At 41.4% G+C, this 22,754-nt stretch overlaps 1 protein-coding gene across 2 annotated transcripts; it reads left to right on the top strand.

Annotated features, from left to right (window-relative positions):
• The first annotated feature begins 12,413 nt into the window (after window positions 1–12,413).
• On the top strand, window positions 12,414–17,634 carry LOC306925226 (serine protease FAM111A-like). Of its 2 annotated transcripts, XM_079503938.1 has the most exons (4): window positions 12,414–12,541; window positions 13,131–13,231; window positions 14,897–15,342; window positions 15,394–17,634. In XM_079503938.1, exons 2-4 carry the CDS (start codon window positions 13,184–13,186, stop codon window positions 16,772–16,774), a joined length of 1,875 nt encoding a protein of 624 aa, XP_079360064.1. In that variant the 5' UTR covers window positions 12,414–12,541; window positions 13,131–13,183; the 3' UTR covers window positions 16,775–17,634. The 2 variants fall into 2 exon arrangements, with proteins under 2 accessions (XP_079360064.1, XP_079360063.1); XM_079503937.1 differs by having other exon boundaries at window positions 14,897–17,634.
• The last annotated feature ends 5,120 nt before the right edge of the window (window positions 17,635–22,754 follow it).

Genomic DNA, 22,754 nt, shown 5'->3' with positions numbered 1-22,754 from the left:
GAGAGAGAGAGAGAGAGAGAGAGGGGGGGGAAGAGAGAGGGAGAGGGAGATGGAGAGAGAGAGGGAGAGAAAGGAGGAAGAAAGTGAAAATCCTTGTGAGACTGGGAACACATAGGGTCAAAACCTGCTGCTGGGATGGGGTGGGGGGGTACAGGGGCATTGAGCAGGGGGGCTGCTGGGATGGGGTGGGGGGGGTACAGGGGCATTGAGCAGGGGGGCTGCTGGGATGGGGTGGGGGGGTACAGGGGCATTGAGCAGGGGAGAGGGCTGCTGGGATGGGGTGGGGGGGTACAGGGGCATTGAGCAGGGGAGAGGGAACATGAGTTTGGGGCAAAGACAAAGAAACGAGAGGCAAGTGAGCATGGGAGACGAGACTGAACGAGAGATAACCAATCTTTTAATCCCCAGAAAAAACGCCAAAGCCGGTTCATTTGACCTTTTCGACAGTGTCCTACATTTGTAAATCGATACTGACATGATCTAACCGACATTGTCCCCCTCCTGCCCCCACTGCTACCATCATTACTACTTAACTAATACAAGGTCATGGTTAGATTAAGATTATGATCTTTTTGTTGTACGTGTGTGTGTGTGTGTATGTATTTGTGATTCATAGCATTGTAGCCAATAGCCTTTTCTATCCCCTAGGTTTAGCTGTTAGGCCTTTACTGGTTAATTATTTATTTTCCTTTCCTGCCTAAACTGTCTCTCTCTCAGTCTCTTGTGTCTGAAGAGCAGAGTAGGCTACAGACATATTGGTGAAGAAGAGATTTAAACAGGGGGAAGAGACTGTGTGAGAGATAGGGAAAGGTAGAGAAATAAGTTGTGACACCTTTCCCCCATTAAATGAAGTTGAACCCCCATTTTGGTTTCAGCTCCATAGGCAGGTAGATAAGATTTACAGTAGTGGCATAGTTGTGCCACAGTGAAGCAAGCCACTGACAGACAATCTCTCTTATGTATGTGAATTGACCTCTCTGGCACAGAGGGCGGTCCCTCTCAACTCTGACTTGGACAAAGACAGCCATATAGACAGATGAATGTGTAACGTCACATTTTAAAACAGGTAGATAGTTGTTCAGAACTATGTGCTCACACACTGTTCTTTTGATTGTTGTGTAAGTTGATTATTAAGGCCTGGTCGCAGAAAGCAAACAAAGAAATCATACGTTGAAAATACTTTATTTTAGTCGTATGATACAGCTGTTTGACAAAGTATAAATTAGCCTTTTAGTAACCCACCTGCCCACCCCCCACTCCCTGTCAACTCAACTACAGACTCACTCACTGTCACCTACAGTGCAGTAAAGGCCAAAATGGAGGTATGTTTCTAACTTGCATGGCAAACGGTGTCCATAGTTTTGCCTTTTTGTGTGACCTGTGTATCTGCCACTTCTGAAAACTAACTGCCGATTGTACATTGTTTGTTTCCTTTTGTCAGTGGTTTAAAAGGACCTGTGTATATTTTATCTCTGATCTGGTAATGATTGCGTGCAATGCAATGATGCTCAAGAGTTTGCCAAAATTGTTCAAATTCACTTGCTGTTGAGAGAAAAAGAATACAACTCAGTGACACTACTATTTGCTCCAATATTATATTGTCAGCAAATGTAGTACACCTTTGTCAGACTATGCTCCTGAAAAATGTGTTTATAGGTTGTTAAATGTTTTTTCTTTCTTTTTTGAGAGGGGAGCGTTAGATCTTACTGAAGAGATCAATTCCCTCTCTTAAGACTTAAAGAATTTTGAGGTGGCAAAATTGTAAAAATGGAAAACCCTACGTGTAAATTGCATTTATGAATAATAAAGAAAGTGGTCAATAAGAATGATCTAATGATATTGTACAGTAATATTATTGGGTAATTAACTTGAAACATGATTATGCAGTGAGAGATGCAAATGGAATTGTGAGAATTCTTAAAAATGCATGCTTACCACTTTTGCTGATGCCAATAAAGAAATCATCAACAGAACTCTGACTTTTTCATACCAGTGATTCTCAACTGTTATGCTCAGAGAGTTAGTTTTACATTAGCAATGAACCCAATCTGACTGGACTAAACCCCAGCCTCCATGGTCATTAGCCTGACATACTGAACATAATACTTCACATCATACAAATAATATTTGTATGATGTCAGCATCATGGCCCATATAATGTATGTATGTCTGTCTGTGTGTAATCCATCATTAGCCCCACAGGCTTCAAATTCGAGGTGTCGAGTCGGTCGGACCCACGGTTGTCCAGAACCGCCCCAAAAAGGCCTCTGCCCGGGCCTGGACCGGGCCCTTGCCCAGCGTCCATATATGGAGCTGGCCTGTTCTGATCTCACAACACTCCATATTTGGGCATGCCTGACACAGAACTCTACAAGCTGCCTGCATATACTCCATATTTGGGCATGCCTTACAAAGAACTCCATATATGGGCATAAAAGGGAGAAAGACATAATATCTGGGAGGGGCATGCATTTCCAACTTGCATTGTTCCAAGTAGGCCAGTGCCCAACGGGCACCGCTGTAGAGGCCCCACGGGCACCGTTCTAGTCTATATAAAGTCCAAGTCTCTGTCTGTACGTACATGTGTAATCCATGTAACAATTCTTTTACATTCTCTAATTGCAATAGCACAATTGTTGTTTATACAGTGTTCCCACACATTCTTACCAATGAACTTCCAAAACCTTTCCAGAATATTTAACCCAATTTCCAGACCTATAAACAATCATTCAGCGTAATAATGAGTCTCTTACTCCTAATATGTGCAACAATGTCCAAAGACAGGCAGTACTAGCAACAATAGAGCACAGAATATAGAATGCTATAATTCTATTCCAAATTTCGTGCCAACAATTTCAACCGTACAAATTAGAGCACAAAAAGCACTACTAAGGAATGAGACCATTTTAGTTTGATTTGGAGCCCAAAAAGTGGTGGCAAACATAACACTTTATTTTGCACTATACTGTTACTTTTATTGTCTCCACCAGGCCGAAGGCATGGGGAGAGAGTATGTTTTGCACTCCATCCGTGTGTCCGTCCTTCCGTCCGTCTGTTACCAGCTAATCTCCGGCACCGCTAACCCGGTCGATGCCAAACTTTGCACACACACTCCCTGGATGCTGACGATGAACCTCTGCCCCACATTTTCCAGAACGGCCTGTTATAGCTCCACCATGAGGCAGCTTTTCACATGTTTTACCTAAAACTGCACCGATCTCCGTGAAACGTTGCATGCACACTCCCTATAGGCCAAGGACAAACCTTTGACCTGCATTTTCCGCATCTGCCTTTTATAGCGCCACCAGGAGGCCGACTTTTGTAAAACACATTTTTTTATATTACTCCTCCAGATTCTGTCCAAAAATCTCACAAATTGTTACACAGTATCTCTATGGTCATGTGCTCAAGTCGGATCTGACCGATATTTCATATTCCATCCTAATTGGCTATAATTGGCTTTCACAGTTTGCAAGATTGCCCCGTTTTGAACAAAAGCCTCAAATCATGAACGCAGCATGCAATTTACGTGAAATCTTTCACACATTTTCTTACTAGGCTGAGGAATATATCCCACCCTTTTCACATTGGCCTGTTATAGCGCCACCAACAGGTTGATTTTTGCAAAACACATTTTTGGAACAAAATGCCTCAAATCATCCAATTGCCATCAAAGGCGTATGAAGAAATGGCACCCTTTTCACATTGGTCTATTATAGCGCCACCAGGAGGCCACAACCTGACCTGGCTTGGTGGAGACCTGTGCCCCGAGGGGCACTTTTTCTAGTTTGTTTTGTTTTTATTGCACTGTGGATGAGAGGGAAATGAAATGTCATCCCTCTAACATATATTGGTGTGACAAATAAAGAAACCTTGAACGGTTGAACCTTCATTATCTTAAAATTGATACCATGCAGATGCAGCACAAATTATGAAATTTACGGCACAATTCAGCACAAATCCAGGACTAAAGAATGACACTATTTTTGTCTCCACCAGGCCGAAGGCATGGGGAGAGAGTATGTTTTGCACTCCGTCCGTGTGTGAGTCTGTGTTGTCTCCGTCCGTCTGTTACCAGCTAATCTCCGGCACCGTTAACCTGGTCCAAATTTTGCACACACACTCCCTGGATGCCAACGATGAACCTTTGCCCAAATTTTCCAGAATGGCCTGTTATAGCGCCACCAGGAGGCTGACTTTTGTAAAACACATTTTTTGATATTACTCCAGATTGCAGCATGCAATTTACGTGAAATCTTTCACAGACTTTTCTACTAGTCTGAGGAATATCTCCCACCCTTTTCACATTGGCCTGTTATAGCACCACCAACAGATGGATTTTTGCAAAACACATTTTAGGAACAAAATGCCTCAAATCATCCAAGGTGTTAGAAGAAATGGCACCCTTTTCACATTGGCCTATTATAGCGCTACCAGGAGGCCACAACCTCACAAGCCCCGAGGGGCACTTTATCTAGTTATTCCTGTTTTTCATCATGGGGAATAATGGGGTGCCACCGTCACCGTCACAGAGGTGTACTTATGATGCATACAGGACCCCCGTTTGAAAAGATAATGTCAGGGACCCCTACAAGAAAAGATTTGTACGGCTCTAGCAGAGCGTTTAATTTCAAGGAACCCCAGTTTGACATGCATTAGACTACGGACCCCCATTTAATGGCATTTCTATCTCTGGGACCCCCAATTTATATTGTAAAATCAATGTTAATTTAACTCTGAGAGTGTACAAATGGAACCAAATGGACCCTAAACTATCATTTAGCTGGGGACCTCCTGGAACTCCCTCAAGGACCCCTGGGGGTCCCTGGACCCCACTTTGGGACCACTGGTTCTAGTTTTTTTGGGAGGGCATGCGATAATCATTCCCTGCACCACAGACCTCATACAAGCTTTCTTCGACTATGCATGCACCTCTGGTACCACAGCACCTCGAAAGCCCTTAAAACAAGGCTTCAGTGCCGGATACAGCAAAATGTACATGTATGTTTATTCATTGCTACATCAATACAAAATAAAGTGTTTTAAAACCAAAAACAACGACAAGGCTCCAGACTCCCAAAACAAACTCTACTTCCACACTCCAGTCCAGTTGGTGGCGCTAAAGTTGTTTTGCCAACAAGAAGTGGAAGGTTTCTCTCGCGGGAGTTGGCAACACTGCGAGAGGAGGAAGGGGAGGGGCTTCCCTTGTTTTTGCACGGCGCCAATTTAGGTAGCCCGGGGCCTGTTCCACGAAACTTGGATTAACTAATCCAGGATTTAGGCCAAAACCAGGTTTTTTAAATCCTGGTCTTTACAGCCTGGTTTATTCCGTTCCACTAAAGCCAAGCGAGGCTTAGAATGGGCGGATTTAGCGAGCCAGGATCATAAAGCCTGGCTGAATAGACAGCCTGGCTTTTTGTCTCTAGACCCATTCGGTGGAACACAGATTTACTGATCCTTCTTCTTCATGGGGTATTATGGCAGTTTGCATCCTTAATAGTTGCATTACTGCCCCTTCTGTATATCTCAGTATCTTTACTAATCTATTAAAGATTTACTGATACAAGGACTTAAGCTTCTAAAATAAATACTGCTGCTGTAATTAAAGAGAGAACATACTCTCAATAGTGGATAGACTGAATGATTAACTACCCCAAAAATATAGTTTACATTTTACCACTACTATTAACTTAAAACAGAATTCTTAATATTGTAAGCATAATGATATTGTCGCATTGTGATATTTGGCCATAACTCCCTCCTCTGAGGGAGCTACCTATGGGGAAGGGGGTTGTTGTCCAGACAGGTGAACTGTGGGTCATGGGTTCAATAGTGGGTGAAACGTTACAATGGCAATATGTTGTAAAACAATGAGTAATGGTAATATTTAGTGGTTTTCACTTTTACAAAATATATATAATATAATATAATATAATATAATATAATATAATATAATATAATATAATATAATATAATATAATATAATATAATATAATATAATATAATATAATATAATATAATATAATAATTCTTCTTAACCGTGCACTTGCACGACAGCAAACCTATTCTGGGGAACATTCACCAAAAGCAGCTGATCTACAAGCTGTCATGATGTTGTGCAGCCTATATATTTTGGTTCTTTGATTTTATATAGTGCTTAAATTAGTCCTTTAATGCAGACCGATAAAAATAAGGCAACATAAACCCATAATAATTGAATAAGTGTGGAAAACATCATTGGTTTGTGATCAGTTTGACTGCTTAATGAACAGTAAAGACATCAGGATTAGGTTAAACCTGGCTGTTAGCCTGGTCCGGAGCAGGCTAAATCCAAAGCATTAGTTTCCATGGTAACTAATGTAGCATCACTTTCATGAAACCGAATCAAGCCTCAACATATCCAGGTTAACTGGTTAAATTAATCTGGCAAGATTAACCAGCTTTCATGAAACCGGTTAATCGCTGATCCAGGATATATTAAACCAGGATATCTGTTAAATCCCGGCTTAATCTCTAATCCAAGTTTCGTGGAACGGGCCCCCGCTTATTTATCTGCAATTTAGGGCGCCAAAGCAAAGCATATGCGCCAAAGAGAGAGAGAGGAACTGACTGTGGCTTGAAATGAAATGAAATGATTACTATATTTACCCAGGGTATCTGGGCTAAACTCAAGAACTTGTTTCCAGCCAGGCCCTGCTCATAGAACACATTTCATCGTAGTGGTTCAATGCCTTGTTCAAGGGCACTTCACCATAGGGGCTTCACCATAGGGGCTTCACTTGCGACGAAGAAAAGCAACTTTATCCATTAAAGACTATTGCAGCCAGAAATGCATGTTCGTCAAGTCTTGTTGACACAAAAGTATTCTCTCTGTTCATAATTAACATAATAACATGGTGAAACAATGATTTTTTTCAGACCTCTAGTTCTAGGAAACACAGAATAGGTGTAACAGTGTTATATAATTGCACAAAATATGATACAAATAAGTGCTTCTACCTGACTTGGTTCATGTGTATAAGAGTACATAGTGCATTAGAGGTCACAGCCCCTTTTAGTCTCCTCCTTGCCCCCCGTATAAATGCTCTGCCGCCCACACCATAGATATATATATGGCCCACACCTCCACCTCTTCCTTCTGTATTTCCGCATGGAACGAGGTGGGTGTCTTTGTTGTTCTCTATATAACAAAATAAGCATTGTACTTGTTGCAAAATGATTTATACGGTGTTTGTTCAACTCTGTTTAGAGAGGAGTCCTTGCATTAAGAACTAACGTGGAGACGTCTGTGATTATTCTTTGTCAGGTATGTTACGTTTTATGTGTTATATTACTGTCTCTTCCTTCTGTATTTCCGCATGGAACGAGAGAGGAGTCCTTGCATTAAGAACTAACTTGGAGACGTGTCTGTGATTATTCTTTGTCAGAATAAAGTGTTGTCTTCAAAGAGAGTTCTGGGTCCGTCTGTCCATTCAACACAACGCAGAGAGAGACAGACTACACCGGTTACATGGGGGAACTTTTTTATTATTTCCACACAACAACTCTAAGGTACATTAATGACATAGTAAAATGTTGTAAATGAGTAATGCCCGTGGCGTGAGGAAACATGCGTTTACATTGTTGCTAAAGCAAGTGTCTCAATAAACCGTTGAAAATGTGATGATGAGATGAGATATACTTTATTGTCCCACGAGGGGAAATGTGTCTTGGGCAAAAGTGCAGTAGTACGTAACGCTTTTTAAAACGGAAGAGTACAGTATCACAGTATCACAAGAGATCAGTGCAAAAATGCAATCAGAGGAGGTATATAAATACAAGTACTAGAGTAATCACCGTGGTTATCACAGACCGAATCAGCCGTTGGCAAAGCCGGCGGATTACGGTCTGGACAGTGTGATTTGAGTCTGGCTTATTAGCCAGGCTACAGCAGTGGTGGGAGCGTCCTATGTTCCCCAGGTTCTATGTTCCCCACAATGCAAAATAAGTTCTTTGTTCCCCACTTAGTAGAAACCTAAACCAGAAACCTAACCTAGTAATTTTAGTAATTCTAGTAAGACTAAAAGTATTTTAGCAATTTAGTGTTACTTTTAGCAAATTCTGATTTAAGCTCAGTCTTTGAACAATCCATTGAACTTTAGGCCTGCCTAGGCTACTTAAACTATCTAGTCCCAACTAAAAATTAACACTGGTACGCGTGAAGCGGCCCTGACCTCTTTAGTTGAGACATATGCACCACCTTGTGGTTGGTTTGTGTTTTTTGAATGGTATATTCCAGTTGATGGTATGGTCCAGTTTAGGTTTTGTTTCAGTGGAAATTGAAAGCAATTAGTTCATTCCCTCATGTCATTTGAGATGCAAGCATGCAGTGTTCTCCACAGCTCTCCAACGTTTTGGTGTAGATATGTCTGTAAGTAAACTCAAATGTGATTATGTAAAACTTAAAGAAAATGAGTTGAGAAAATGTTTGAACTGAAATGTGAAGTCAATTTAGTAGTGTTTGTTGGTCTACTATTTACCATGTACCATGTTAGCTACAGGAGTCTTAGCCCTGGTCCAGTGCTTACAGCGAGTCTCTCTGACGCCCTGTGGAAGTCCCTTCCGCAGCCCTCTAGTGATATGCTCACTCCTCACTCCCGTGAACTCACTCCAAAAGTCTATTCTCGTAGCTGGGAAGCGTCTCAGGTCCCCAACTTCTCTAAAATGCACTTTGTGCCATTTTAATAACGCAATGTACCCTGAATTTACCGGGCAGAGTCATTTCTTCGAATACCGGACATCTCACCCCGGTGAGTTGTCTTCACTTTTTGACATGTCGGGGTGAGTTGTCTGTACTTTCCGCTGGGGCGAGTTGGGCGAGAAAGTAAATAATTAGCCGTGACTGCGCACGTCTGTAGGAACCGATAGTTAGATCCGAAATTGAATTATGCCTACTGTAATGGGTGCCACGGAAAGTACAGACAACTCACCCCGCAATGTCAGAAAGTACGGACAGCTCACCCCGGAAAGTGAAGACATCTCACCGTGAGATGTCTTCACTTTCCGGGGTGAGCTGTCCGTACTTTGAAAATTATGCCTTTGCAGAAGTTATTATGTCCTACATTTTTAGTATGTTATTTAGCATACCCAATACTAATAGAATCCATTGGAAAATCTCTTATCAATTATTTTGATTTGTAACCTTATACATATTAGATTCATTGTAAACAGACCACTAGGGGCCAGCCCAACTCGTTTGCGATGGTTTTTGAAAACCTTATAACTATACCTACCACCATACCAAAAATCAAAAACTTGTCACCAAGTGCACGATTTTAACGAATTGGGACCCAGCTATATATGCTGCTTTACACACAATTGCACTTTTCAGCTGCCCTTCTCACCAACAATAAAACACAAATCTTTTTAGACACCATTTATTTCATTCGGATTAGCAGGGACATTTTCTGTGGAGCCCAAGGGCCCCTGGGCACGTGCCCATATGGTAGATCCGGCCCTTTCGTAGATGACTGAGCACTGCTGGTCTCGGACAAGAACAAACTGCAGGTTGAAAAGACCCTCAGCTCTGAACTCGGTAGAATCTGCACCTGGCTCGCTGATAACAAACTATCCTTACACCTGGGAAAAACTGAATCCATTCTCTTCGGATCAAATAGTAATCTCAGCAAGGCAGATGGCTTCTTGGTTAGAGTGGGTGACACTATTATCACACGAAAAGATGAAATTACCTACCTAGGTTCCATCCTGGAGGCTAATCTTTCCGGTGATAAAATGGCCACCAACGTAATCAAAAAAGTCAATCAAAGAACAAGATTCCTTTACAGGATCTCCTCACTGGTCAACAAAAACACCTTGAAGACCTTAACAGGAGCCCTCGTACAAGGTTTCTTTGACTATGCATGCACCTCTTGGTACCACAGCACCTCAAAGGCCCTTAAAACAAGGCTCCAGACCTCCCAAAACAAACTGGTCAGGCTCCTACTTGGCCTCACCCCCTGAACCCACCTTACCCCTGCCCACTTTGACAGGCTGGAATGGCTTATGGTTGACGACAGAGTACAGCATCTTGCAATGGGTCTGGTCCACAAGATTCGATACACCACCAAGGTACCCATGTACCTGTCTAAATACTTCCTTAATGTTAACAAAGTCCACACCCACAACACCAGAGGGAGTGCAACAAACCATGTACAACCCAGATTCGGCACAAACAGACTAAATTCTTTTCGCTCCTATGCCACCAAAATGTGGAACGCCCTACCAACTGTCATTAAGACATGCGAATCCCTTGACTCTTTCAAAACCGCTCTCAAAGGGCACCTACGGACGGCTGCAATTCGAAACATGCCACTCAGCTCGTGCTAGTTATATGATAGAAAACCAGCTATTCTGATGTAATTATATTAATTATTATTTCGTTACATTGTAAATTTGTTTTTTTATTTTTCTATTAATTATTTTCCTTTTTAGTTTGATATAAAATCCTGTTGCATTGTATACTCACCCTGCCTTACATTATTTTGCTTTCAAAACCATGGTCACAAGTTCTAGTTCTGGTCCATAGCTCTAATGCGTTGCATTTAGAGCTATGTTACCGATGACTTCCGGGGCTTCCATGAATGCAGACCAGCCTCTCGTCTTTAGCGTAAATAAAAATAATGTTTTTGCTACTCACCAAAATAAAGACGGGTTGTGTCATTATAAAGCCTACTTTCCTTAGTGGGAGCACTCTGAGCCCCCCACCACACGTATAAACGGTACTTTTTGGCCAGAAAGGGAAAGTTATTCTCTGAGGGTTTTCTCTGGGCAATATCGGTAGAGGGTGCAGTGGAGTAACTAAAAGTAATATTTTTTTCCCAGTGGAAACAAATATAAAGTACTGTTTATACGTGTGGTGGGGAATGCAGCGAGGCTCGTCTGTATTCATGCGAGCCCCGGAAGTCATCGGTAACATAGCTCTAAATGCAACTCAGAGCTATGGACCAGAGCTACCCAACTTCCAACAATGGTCAGGGGGGGGGGGGGGGGGGGGGGGGGGGTGGTGGTGTGTGTGTGTGTGTGTGTGTGTGTTGCCCACCTCGCCCTAACATCAGCGTAACTAAAATGAATTGGACTGCACCATTCTTCACAAAATCAGACTGCACTGCATAGGTGTCTGAATCTAGATCTCGACCATTTTACTATTAATTATGCAGCACTATCCCCTACCAGCCTGGCCCCTCACTAGCCGCAATTTGCAACTCTAGATTGTTTTTTTTATAATGGGATGAATCTAGAGTTGCAATACCCTCCATTAACTCCCCACTCATCCAATTTGCTTCTGCGATCTGCTTGTATTAAACGACGTTAAACGCCCCAACATTGCAGCTGTAGGGAAAGCTTGAATTATCTTCTTCGTTTCATAAAAATCCACCGTAGACATGTTATGATGCTACTTCAGAAATTAGCATCTTCAGAAAATACACAGAAATTCTGTGCAGGTGATTATTTTGTGTTATTAAGTGTTGGAGTTTGGAAGCACTCGTTTTTACTAACGGGTCGCGCTGCTGCCGCCTCCATTATGTGCAAATTCGAAACGGGTGGTACGCAGGGCCGTTCAGTTACTTCGACGAGCAGTTGCAAATTGCGGCTAGCCCCTCACATGCAACCCCATCTTTTTTTTGTATTTAGGTATATCTAGTTTAGTATGGTTGTTGATATGTAAAATGCATTGTGTTCTTAATTTTGGACCACAATGGAAACAAGCCCCTTAACACCCTTTATTACTAGACTACATGTGTTTTACATGAAACTTCATATAGTGGTTAATCAGTTTAAAATATCAGCCGTTCCCAAACTTTTTTGGCCGTGCACCCCCTGTTACCTCCTGACTAAGCTGACGCACCCCCCAACGCTCAGTCTCGTATTTGGCCGAAAATTATACAATTTTTAATGTGATTATGATTTTTCAATATGGTTATGGCAAATAATCACAATGTCAGTGCACTGAGAGACATGCAGCTGCTGTATACTCCCACAGCTGCTCTATACATCTCCTTACAACCATGTTTTACGGGATTTTGCCGTTTGTGTTAAATGACACCATAAAACCACCATTATCCTTTTCATGTCACGCACCACAAGGGGTGCACGCACCCCAGTTTGGGAACCCATGGTTTAAATCATTGCTACTTGTGCGCGCGTGTGTGTGTGTGTGTGTGTGTGTGTGTGTGTGTGTGTGTGTGTGAAGCCTGACATATCGTCTGATGTGACTGCTGACTTGCTCAGTCATGGCGTCTCATGAAATGTAAATGGCAGTTTAGTCTTGCCTGAAAGGACAGGTTTCCTGTTATCCAGCTAAAACTATATTTCCCTTGATTAGCGGTTCTTATTTATTTTGATTTTGAGATTTAACACTATTGTCTCTCTGTGTCGTCTCTAGAAGCAGCTCTGAGGTCTCCGGTCATCTCCGTCCATACGTCTGAGGAGTGTCCAGTACTTTCTGACCCAGCATCGTTCGTCTGACACTGCATCGTTCTTCTGACCCAGCATCGTTCTTCATGTAAGGCAGCTTTATTTGCACAGTAGAGCACATTTCAATGAGCCTCGTTTGATATGTATAGTGTGTGTGTGTGATAACTTCACATGTCCTGCCATTGGCAGTCCAATAGACCAGGGGTTCTCAACGTTTTTGGCCAGGGACCCCCGAAAATGCTTTGGCAACGTCTCGGGACCCCCGCCCGCCCCCTCCCAAATATAAATTGACTGCTACAATAACCTTAATAATAGAGACAATACACCATAAATAAATACTGAAACCAGATATAATCATTAGGGAAGGTGTATGCATGTACTATGTGTACTATATGTAAACTCTTCATTTCCATTTTCCAGCCATTCAGTTGCATTTTTTTTTGTTTTTTTTTTAAATTTATTTGGGGACCCCCCCCCCCAAAATAATTTGGGTCGCGACCCACGGGTTGAGAACCCCTGCAATAGACTAGACTAGATGAAACGATGCAAGTTGGCCCGTATCTCTGTGTCTGTCTGCCTGTGTCTGAAGAGTGCAAACTGAAAAGTAGACTGGTTAATGTATTTCCTGGTGACATGGATTATTGTTGTTAATAATCCATATTTCCTCACCTCAACAGCTGGAACCCTTCTCACCAGCGTAACGACCCGTCAGCTACCAATACCACTCAAAATGGAGGCCATGGAAATTAAGATGGAAGAAATGGATCTCGATACCAAGGTGAATCTATTTATGATGTGTATTCCAAAACATTGTCACTACCATATCTCAATCAGCGTTATCTGTATTTACAGTTTAATAGGCCTATGAGCGTGCTCAAACGAGCATGACTTCACACCTAATCAAAATAGAAAACTCAGCTGGGCTTTTGGTTGATTGATTAATTGAATACTTTACTTACAGTTCACAAGACATGCACAGCTAAATATGGCATTATTTTTGTTATATTTAAATATCTTAAATACTTTGAGATTGGGCTAACAGTTAAGATTTGTATGTGTCCAGTCTGATAAAACTAGTCTAACGTGGCTGACTAAACAGGGACTCTGACCCCATGTCTATCCAGCCAGGATAACAGGTGACAGGTGCTTGCTACTTTGAGAGAGAAATGTCACGCAATATGAATGCATTTTGATTTTGATGCAGTTTTGTTTTGTTGGTAACAATCGTAATGTTGTACAATCGTACTAATATTACACTCGAGGGTGTGTTTTACCGTGATTATTGACACTTCAGTGATGCTTGCGGAGCTCCGCTTTGCCTCGTTCCTGGTCACTGGTGTGTCAACCACGGTAAAAACACACCCTTTCCATCTGTCCACAAAGGATCACGGGATCTAGTGAATGTGAAGGGGGGTACGAGGGGGATGCCATACTGTGTCATAATAATACATACATGTAGGATCAATATGTTGGTTAGGCCTGATGTAATTTCCTGGGGTCTAGTAGGACTTTGTAAAAAAATGATATATATATATATATATATAGACACACACACACACACACACACACACACACACACACACACACACACACACACACACACACACACACACACACACACACACACACACACACACACACACACACACACACACACACACACACACACACACACACACACACACACACACACACACACACACACACACACACACACATCTGGGCGACTGTGGCTCAAGAGGTAGAGAAGGTCGTCCAATGATCCATGGGTTGGCGGTTCGAATCCTGGCTCCTCCTGTCTACATGTCGAAGTGTCCATGGGCAAGACACTGAAACCCAAATTGCTCCCGATGTGCTGGTTGGTAACTTGGTACCTTGCATGGCTTCCGCTGCAATATGTGTGTGAATGGGTGAATATAATGCACAATCTATGTAAAGCGCCTTGGATAAAGGCGCTATATAAATGCACCATTTACCCCACACACACACACACACACACACATATTTAGCCCCATGTTTGAATGCCCCCACCCCCCTGTCAAAAATCGCTAAAACGAAAGAAAGCAGCAACCCAAAAAAAGTAACACTCATCTTTTACGTCCTCTAATAACAACAACCTTAAACATGTACCTTGGTTGAACAAACAAAAAAAACCAACAAAGTTGTCCTTTAAATCCTAAACCAATCAGTTTTATTCCACTTTTGAATATGTACATGTGCATTATGACTCGCTAAAATGGTTTTATATTATGTATGTATGTACTTACATGATGACTGAAATGGTTTTATAATATGTATGTACGTACATGATGACTGAAATGGTTTTATATTATGTATGTACTTGTACATACATGATGACTGAAATGGTTTTATAATATGTATGTACGTACATGATGACTGAAATGGTTTTATAATATGCATGTATGTACATTATTATTCTCAGGAAGCAGCAGCGCATCACATCAGACATGATATTTCATACTCCACTGGCACTGGAAGAGGAACCCCGGATGAGATAACGTGTGTCAGAGCCCAGACCATCGTAGATGCACTGGACTGCACTGACAAAAAAGATAAAGAACTTGTGATTCTGAGAGGTAAAAGAGCTATTAGCTCACACTTTCCATGCTGGTTAATTAAAGATGATGTTCTGACTATTGAATACATAAAAGCTGAGGGAATCTCTGAAACCCCAAAGAGTGTAGTCGGTTCTCCGCAACTCAAGGCTGTAATCTTTCATGTAGAGACAGAAGGAGGTCCGAAAATAAAGTATAAGATTATGAACAATAAGAATCTTAAACACATAGCTGATGAGGTCAGTGTGTATGCATTTGAAGGAGAAACAATAGAGCAAGCTCTGAAACGAGATGGACGCTTCAGAGATGATGTGTTCAGTCAATACTCACTGAAAAAACTGTCAGATGTCAGACATGATGACAGAAACATGAAGTGGTCCAATGATGTTAAACATCTTGATGGCAAAACCTTCATGATCATACAGAGCAAAACGAGTGCTCCACCAAAGAGAGAACCAGGTCCCAGTCCCAGTCCCAGTGCCATTCCCAGTCCCAGTCCCAGTGCCATTCCCAGTGCCAGTGCCAGTTCCTCAGAGCAGTCAACAACAAATGTGTCAGTAACTACTGACACATCAAAGCACACAGCAAGACAAAATGCCCCGCCTACTCTGTTCAAACCACGTCCAATTGACAATTCTAAGGAAATCCTAGGTCTCCTACGTGCACAGTTTGATGATTTAGTCAAGCAGATGCAAGACCGAGAAGGACAATCTAAATCCAAATCTAAACGTGAGCTACTCCGTGTAGAATATGGAAAGAGTGCGGAAAGAATGGCTAGCCTGGATGTGAAAAGGATGAAGCAGGTAATGGGCCTGGCTGACTCTGTTTGTCAGGTGAGAGTAGAGGGTAGTCCTCTCGGAAGTGGTTTTCTCCTGTTTGATAAGTTCATCCTGACTAATGCTCATGTGATTGAAAGAATTTGTGACCATGGAAGAAAACCTCTGCCTCAGGAGGTCTCAGTCTCTTTTTGTTTTGAAGATCTAAGGGTCTGTTGTGACCCGTTGGATTCAGTGCCTGTTAAACGTCAGGTTGTCGTCGGTGAATATCTTACGGATCATTCAGGATGTAAACATGATTGGGCTTTGTTGGAGCTTGACTTGGAGTTTGCACAGAAATGCCCTTCTGGATTGTTAGAAAACATAGTAACCTCGCCTCAGAGGGGTGGAATCTGTATTATCGGACACCCATACGGAGGAGTGAAAAAACCAGACCCATGCTTTATCATTCCAGTTGGTGACCGTGAAGACGTTATAAACAAACGTTGTCAAGAGCTTCAGTGGCCGCTCATTACTGGTCAATACTTTAACGGTAACCTGATTAATCAAAGTGCCGATTTAGCGTATGATTCATGCTTTACCTATGGATCATCTGGCTCACCTGTCTTTGATGAGTTTGCTAATGTTGTTGCAATGCACACCGGGGGTTTGGTCTATGAGACTAAGATGCCCCAGAAAGTATATCCCCAGAGTATCATGGAGTTCGCCCAACCCCTGCCACGCATTCTTCCCAGAATCATCTTCCAAATAGTGGAAAGAGAGAGGTTTGATGTGCTGGAGGCATACCTCCACTACACCTCCATTCACCAGAATCACACATGTGACCAGGTGAAGGAGGATGTGAAGAGAATAGTGAAGAGTGAAGAGAATTCCAGCGCATTTGAAATCAATCTTAAAAACTATGATGGAGACTCTGAGAAAATCAAGGAATTTATCAAATTCTTTAATTCAGAGCCCATGGAAATGTGATGACAGGACTCATTGGTGACTGCATGTTTATGAACAAGCCCTTTCACTATACATACTTTATGTCTCATTTTAGTACTCCTTTCATTTTTACCATATTCCAAAATAAATTTAGATTGCGTTTATTTTGCTCTATGTCTCTATGTATTGAATAGTTCCCCTACCAGATAATTGTTTCCTATGAGGGAGATACAGAGCGAACTAATAGGTTTTCTTGGGTTTAAATCCCCTTAGCAAAAACAGTTTTTGGGAAACTTTAAGTATTTAATCCATAAATCAAAAACTCAGGGCCGACAATATGCCTTTTACAGGTGATTTAAAAAAAAACTTCTACACTGTAATTTTATTCTTTTATTATTCTGTCTTTTTATAATGTGTTTAGCAGCCTCTGTGCCTTAATGAATCACTGTAATTGGGGCGGGAGTGAAGACTCTGGACCCCTAATTTCTCCCGATGTGCATGTTTGGTGCCTTGCATGGTTTCGTCCGTCCATCGGTGTGTGGATGTGTGTGAATGTAATGCACAATCTATGTAAAGCGGCTATATAAATGCACCATTTACCATTGAATCACTGTAAAAAAGAGTTCACAGGCACAATGTGGCTCCAATACACACCGAGCACAGTGCCCAGGGGACTGGCATGCTTTATTCTCTGTTCTGTATTCATTTCACCATCATTTGTTGTTGTTCTTCATTTTATGTTCTTAGTAAATCACTTGTTTTTTTTTCTCAGAAATAATCAATTGCAGTAGTTATTTTCATATACAGTAATGTATAATCACTTGTCATTCTTGAAGGTTTTTTTCCCCCCAGAAGTAATGGAATAGTGATAGTGATTTCATACACAATAATGTATGCTTTGTATCAATATGTTGACATAAGCCAAATAAATGAGAGAAATATGGATATCTTGTCATCCTTCACTTGGTCTTTGAGATGTACTATGTTTGTCATACTAGTTTTCTGCTCGCTCCTCTGTGGTGTTCACATTTAGACTGAAAGACCACACCGGTGGTCTGGTGTTTTTATTTAGTGTTGGGCAGTAAAATTATTACAAATTAATATTGTGAGGTAGGAACCGTACGCTGAAACTCAAACAGCAGAACTCGAGGGACATGGATAGACTCGACAGAGATTTTAGTAGGCATGTGACTCGATACAAATCTATAATCTTAATTATGAGACGGGAGTTCCAGCCGCGCCTCTAGCCTATAGCAGGCCAATCTGGTGCATCTCAGGAGCAGGACATATATATGCGAACAAGAAGGCACTGGAGCAGGTCAGACGATTTAGGCCCTTATTTTATTTGTAACCGGGTGCAGGTAAAAAGCGACAACGTTTCGATGTGTCAATTACATCTTCGTCAGGTCATAGCCCGAGGGGGCAACACAGTAAGGCTTAAGTACACACATGGTGCAGGGGGCAGGCCCTTGGTTAACCAATGTCACACAGCCAGCAATCATTAGTTCATACATCATTTTCATGTGGAACCTAACAGTGAGGGATTATCCAGATGAAAGTTAAAGTGCATTGAGACTATAAATATACAGACTATAAATACACAGGTGTAGAAAGAATAGTACAAAAATAGAACCATGGCTCCCCAGCATCACTACGCTTCTGGGGCATAGAAAAGATCTCTACCTCCTCACGAGGTGGAGACATTATTAAGAAAGTGCTATGCAGAGAGGCCCATTGGATACACACTCTTAACACACTCGAACCCATGGGCCTAAACGAGGAACTGAAATTGTCCTGCTTCCTCTAATTTTCCCTTAGAATCCCTCAAGTGTCACCACCAGACCACCACTCAGGCTGCTTATACACCACTGCTGCTGTGCTGTCCCTCCGCCCGCCCCCTACTGGGGCCCTATTATTATTTGTGCTGTATGTCCTTGGCCATTTACTTGGCCCCCAAAGCAGTCTATCCCCAAACTAGTTTTGGTTATTTAATTTTAAACTAAAATAAAACTCACTCAAATGTGCATTTGCAGTTTTGGCAACTCGAAAGCAAACTCCACATGCCCTAACATTTTATTTACCTGCCATATAGTGTCAACCCCTTACCCCTGTGTCGGATCGGTGGTTAGACTGGCATATTCGCCGATACCGATATGACCCGATATGACCAAATAAGGGCCGATACCGATACTGTTCCGATACCGTATCGGGACATCTCTATCTAAAACAATGAAAAATGACATACTATTACTATAGTATGATTTTCTTTTTTTATAGTAAGATTTTCTTTTTTTAATCGTCAAAAATCATAAAAAACGACATACTATAACTATAGTATGATTTTCTTTTTTTTCTATAGTAAGATTTAATTTTTTGTATCGTCAAAAATCATGAAAAACGAAAAAACGACCATATACGGTAAGTCAATGGGAAATTTTAATTCACTACAAAATCTAATCTTAAATTGAAAAAAGGGCTTCGTTAAGACCTCCATAATATAATGGATGGATGGATGCCTGTATGAAGCCAGTGAGTAGCAGCGACTGTGTTTCACACAGACAGACATTCATTCAGATATTCAGTCATAGTTTTAGTCATCATAGCTTAGTTTTCGTCTGTGAAAACAGTCGGCGAACATTTTTCGACGAAATCTACACTGAGATGTTTAGAAAATGTGTTTTTACTAGATGAACACCTGTTTAAAACATCTTTGTGACTTTTAATGGACACCAAAAACCGCTGTTCAGGCGCCATCTAGTGTTTATCAGCTTGCAGAGCTGATCAATGGTCACATGGTCTAGCCAAGCCAAGTACAAGATAAAATATAGCTGCAAGCAGCGATAAAGCGGGACCAAGATAGAAGAAGAACAATGCGCAATGAGAACAACATGCACAAATGAGACTGACGAGCGGAGTTGTCGGTACCGGGATTTGAACTCACAACCTTGTGGACCGAAGGCGGGAGCTCTACTGACTGACCTACAAAGAGACAATCAGTGACTATATTGTAAACAGTAAAACCATTCAGTGATTTGGTAACAAGAAGGTGTGTCCTCATTTTAGGCATGTCTTGTGTGCGTGCGTGCGTGCGTGCCTGCCTGCCTGCCTGCCTGCCCCTGCCTGCGTGCGTGCGTGCGTGCGTGCGTGGCTGCATGCGTGTGTGTGTTAGGCAGACAATCGTTCATAACCATGGATTTGGATTGAAGATCATCTCTTTAGTTTTTGTGGTGTTTAACATAAGGTGGCTACACACCAGTCTTTAAAGTTATTGATCTCACTGATATAGCCCACAGGGCGTTCAACAATATGTCAAATGTAATCTACTTCAATATTTCTATAGTTGAGTCACCACAAATCTTGCAGCACACAATGCATACACTGAGTTGTCTTTACCCGGATTTGAACACACAACCTTGTGGTCCAACGGCGAGAGCTCTACCAACTGAGCTATGCAGACACAGTCAGTTGACTCATTCTATACAGTAACATCATTCAGTATTCATATAGGTATTAGGTGCAGAAGAAGTTTCACAAAACAGCAATTTTCATTGGTTCATAAAAACTTCATTTTTTCACTTAACAAAAATGTGCTACGATCATTTGTCTGTATAGGTCCAAAGTTCACGTGTAGAAGTTTTCGTGCATTTTGAGCAAAGATTCTGGGAGGAGTTACATTTGAACTGTTTTTCATATAATTCAAAATGGCGGGTGATCTAAAGGTCAGAGGTCAAAAGTCAGAACACGAACGTTGTTCGGCATGAGGAGACACATATGTGTATCAAAGTGTCATTGCCAACGGTCAAACGGTTCATGAGATATGCACGTTCAAAGTTTGCAAGTTTGCAAGTTTTGCATCAATTGAGTGCTAAATCATGATGGGCTTCGCATAGTCACCGTTTGGCATGGTCCTCTATCATGTTGACAAGTTTTGCGAAAACCGACTGCACGGTTCAGTCAGAACAGCTATTTTTGGCGGAAGGAGAAGGAGAAGAAGTACTGATCATATAATTCAAAATGGTGGGTAATCTAAAGGTCAGAGGTCAAAAGTCAGGACTCAGAACACGAAAGTTGTTCAGCATGAGGAGACGCATATGGGTATCAAAGTGTCATTGCCAACGGTCAAACGGTTCATGAGCTATGCACGTTCAAAGTTAGCATTTTAAATTGAGCGCTATAGCGCCACCATTTGGCCAATCGTCTTGGGCTTCGCATATTCACCGTTTGGCATGGCCCTCTACCAGATTACAGCGTTTCGCGAAAACCGACTGCACCATTCAGTCAGAACAGCTATTTTTGGCGGAAGAAGGAGAAGGAGAAGAAGAAAAATAAACACAAAAACAATAAGTGACCAAAGTCACTACGTGACTTCTTGGTCCCTAATAAATAAATACTACCATCATCCATACATGAGGTGTTTGGAACAAGAGAGACCCAGTACAACCTCAGGGGGACTTAATTAAACAAAAAGGGGCAAGGACCAACACAAAAGCCATGCAGATGGAAATCTGAAAACTCACCTTCACAGAGACACTGGCTGAATGAGCTTTCATCTTACTGTACTCCTGAAAAGATACTGTACAATGTAAGGAGAAAGCCTGCTACTTTTGAAAAGATATGGGGTAGGTTCTTTGAGGTTCTTCCTTCAATATCTCCTCTGGGTTGATTTTGCTTTAGTTTTATTTATATTGTTATTTGTATTTATTTATCCGAGTTGATGTTGTCAAGTGGTGTTGTGTACAATACAGAGTAATGAGAGCTGTGTAGTTTACCTTTCTGGGGTTGGGGGGGGGGGGGGGGGGGGGGGGGGTTGATTTAGCTGTTTTTTGTCTTCTTTTTTGAGTTGTCTTGTCTTGTTTCTGTAATTCATTGTTTTAAATGATGATGTCTGCATTATCATTAAATACATCTTTAAAAAAACAAAAGCCATGCAGATGTATATCCAAAATAGGGGTTGACCTATATGGAATAGCCCAGAGATAATGAGCTAAAACTATGCACATCACTCACAAAATTCAGTTTTAGAAATACAGTCCTTTCAAAGAAAGTAAAAAAAAACGTCAAATAAATCACTTTCACCTATAGAAACTCCATTCACTCGTTTTCTGTTTCCAAATGTAAACACAGAACTGGGGAACCACGTGGAATGACTTACAGTTTAAATTAAAGATCTGCTCTCCCATTACATATACAGTACTGTCAATTTAAAATTTTGATTGCAGGCTTACCCCCAAGTGTCTGCAACTGTTTTTAAACATGTATTAGATCACACAAGGAGGAAATGTTGCTGTTCTGTTTTGTTTATTGCTTTGAAAATGTTGTATTATGATGTACTGTATCTCGACAACACTGCAAATGAGGGAAACCTCAATGTCTCTCAAGAATGAATAAAGGTTTGAATGAATGAATAATTCAGCTTGCATGTGGACACACATGCTGGAACGTTTGACTTTGTAATGTTTTGTAGTTTGAGTTATTTAACTTAAACGCCCAATGCATTCTCATATGGCAATAGCACAAACTTTGGCATGCTACTAGTCCTACAAGCTTACACCTCGAAACCCCATTCAAACTTTAATAGGTTCATCTTACGACTTAGGGTGGACATGTTTGCCTGAAAACGAATCTTTGATGATCTATTTTCATAGATTTAGAAATATAGTGCTTACAAATTTGAGCATTTTATAATGGGGTCCAGTCAATGGCACATTTTGGCACGTCAAAAAATCACTTTCACAATATCTGCCATTGAGCCCCATTGTAAATTTCTCAAATTTAAAAGCACTATATTTCTAAAACTATGAAACATTTCAAAGATTCCTTTTCAGGCATGTCCACCGTAAGATGAACCTAAATAGGTTTGAATGGGGATTCTAGGTGTAAGTATGTAGGACTAGTAGCGTGCCAAAGTTTGTGCTATTGCCATTGAGAATGCATTGGGCGTTTAAGTTAAATAACTCAGAAACTACAAAACATTTCAAAGTAAAACGTTCCAGCATGTGTCTCCACAGTAAGCTGAATTATA

Source organism: Electrona antarctica (genome assembly GCF_951216825.1).
Source record: "Electrona antarctica genome assembly, chromosome: 6".
NCBI classification, from domain to species: Eukaryota; Metazoa; Chordata; class Actinopteri; order Myctophiformes; family Myctophidae; genus Electrona; species Electrona antarctica.
This window is presented reverse-complemented; position numbering and strand designations above follow the sequence as displayed.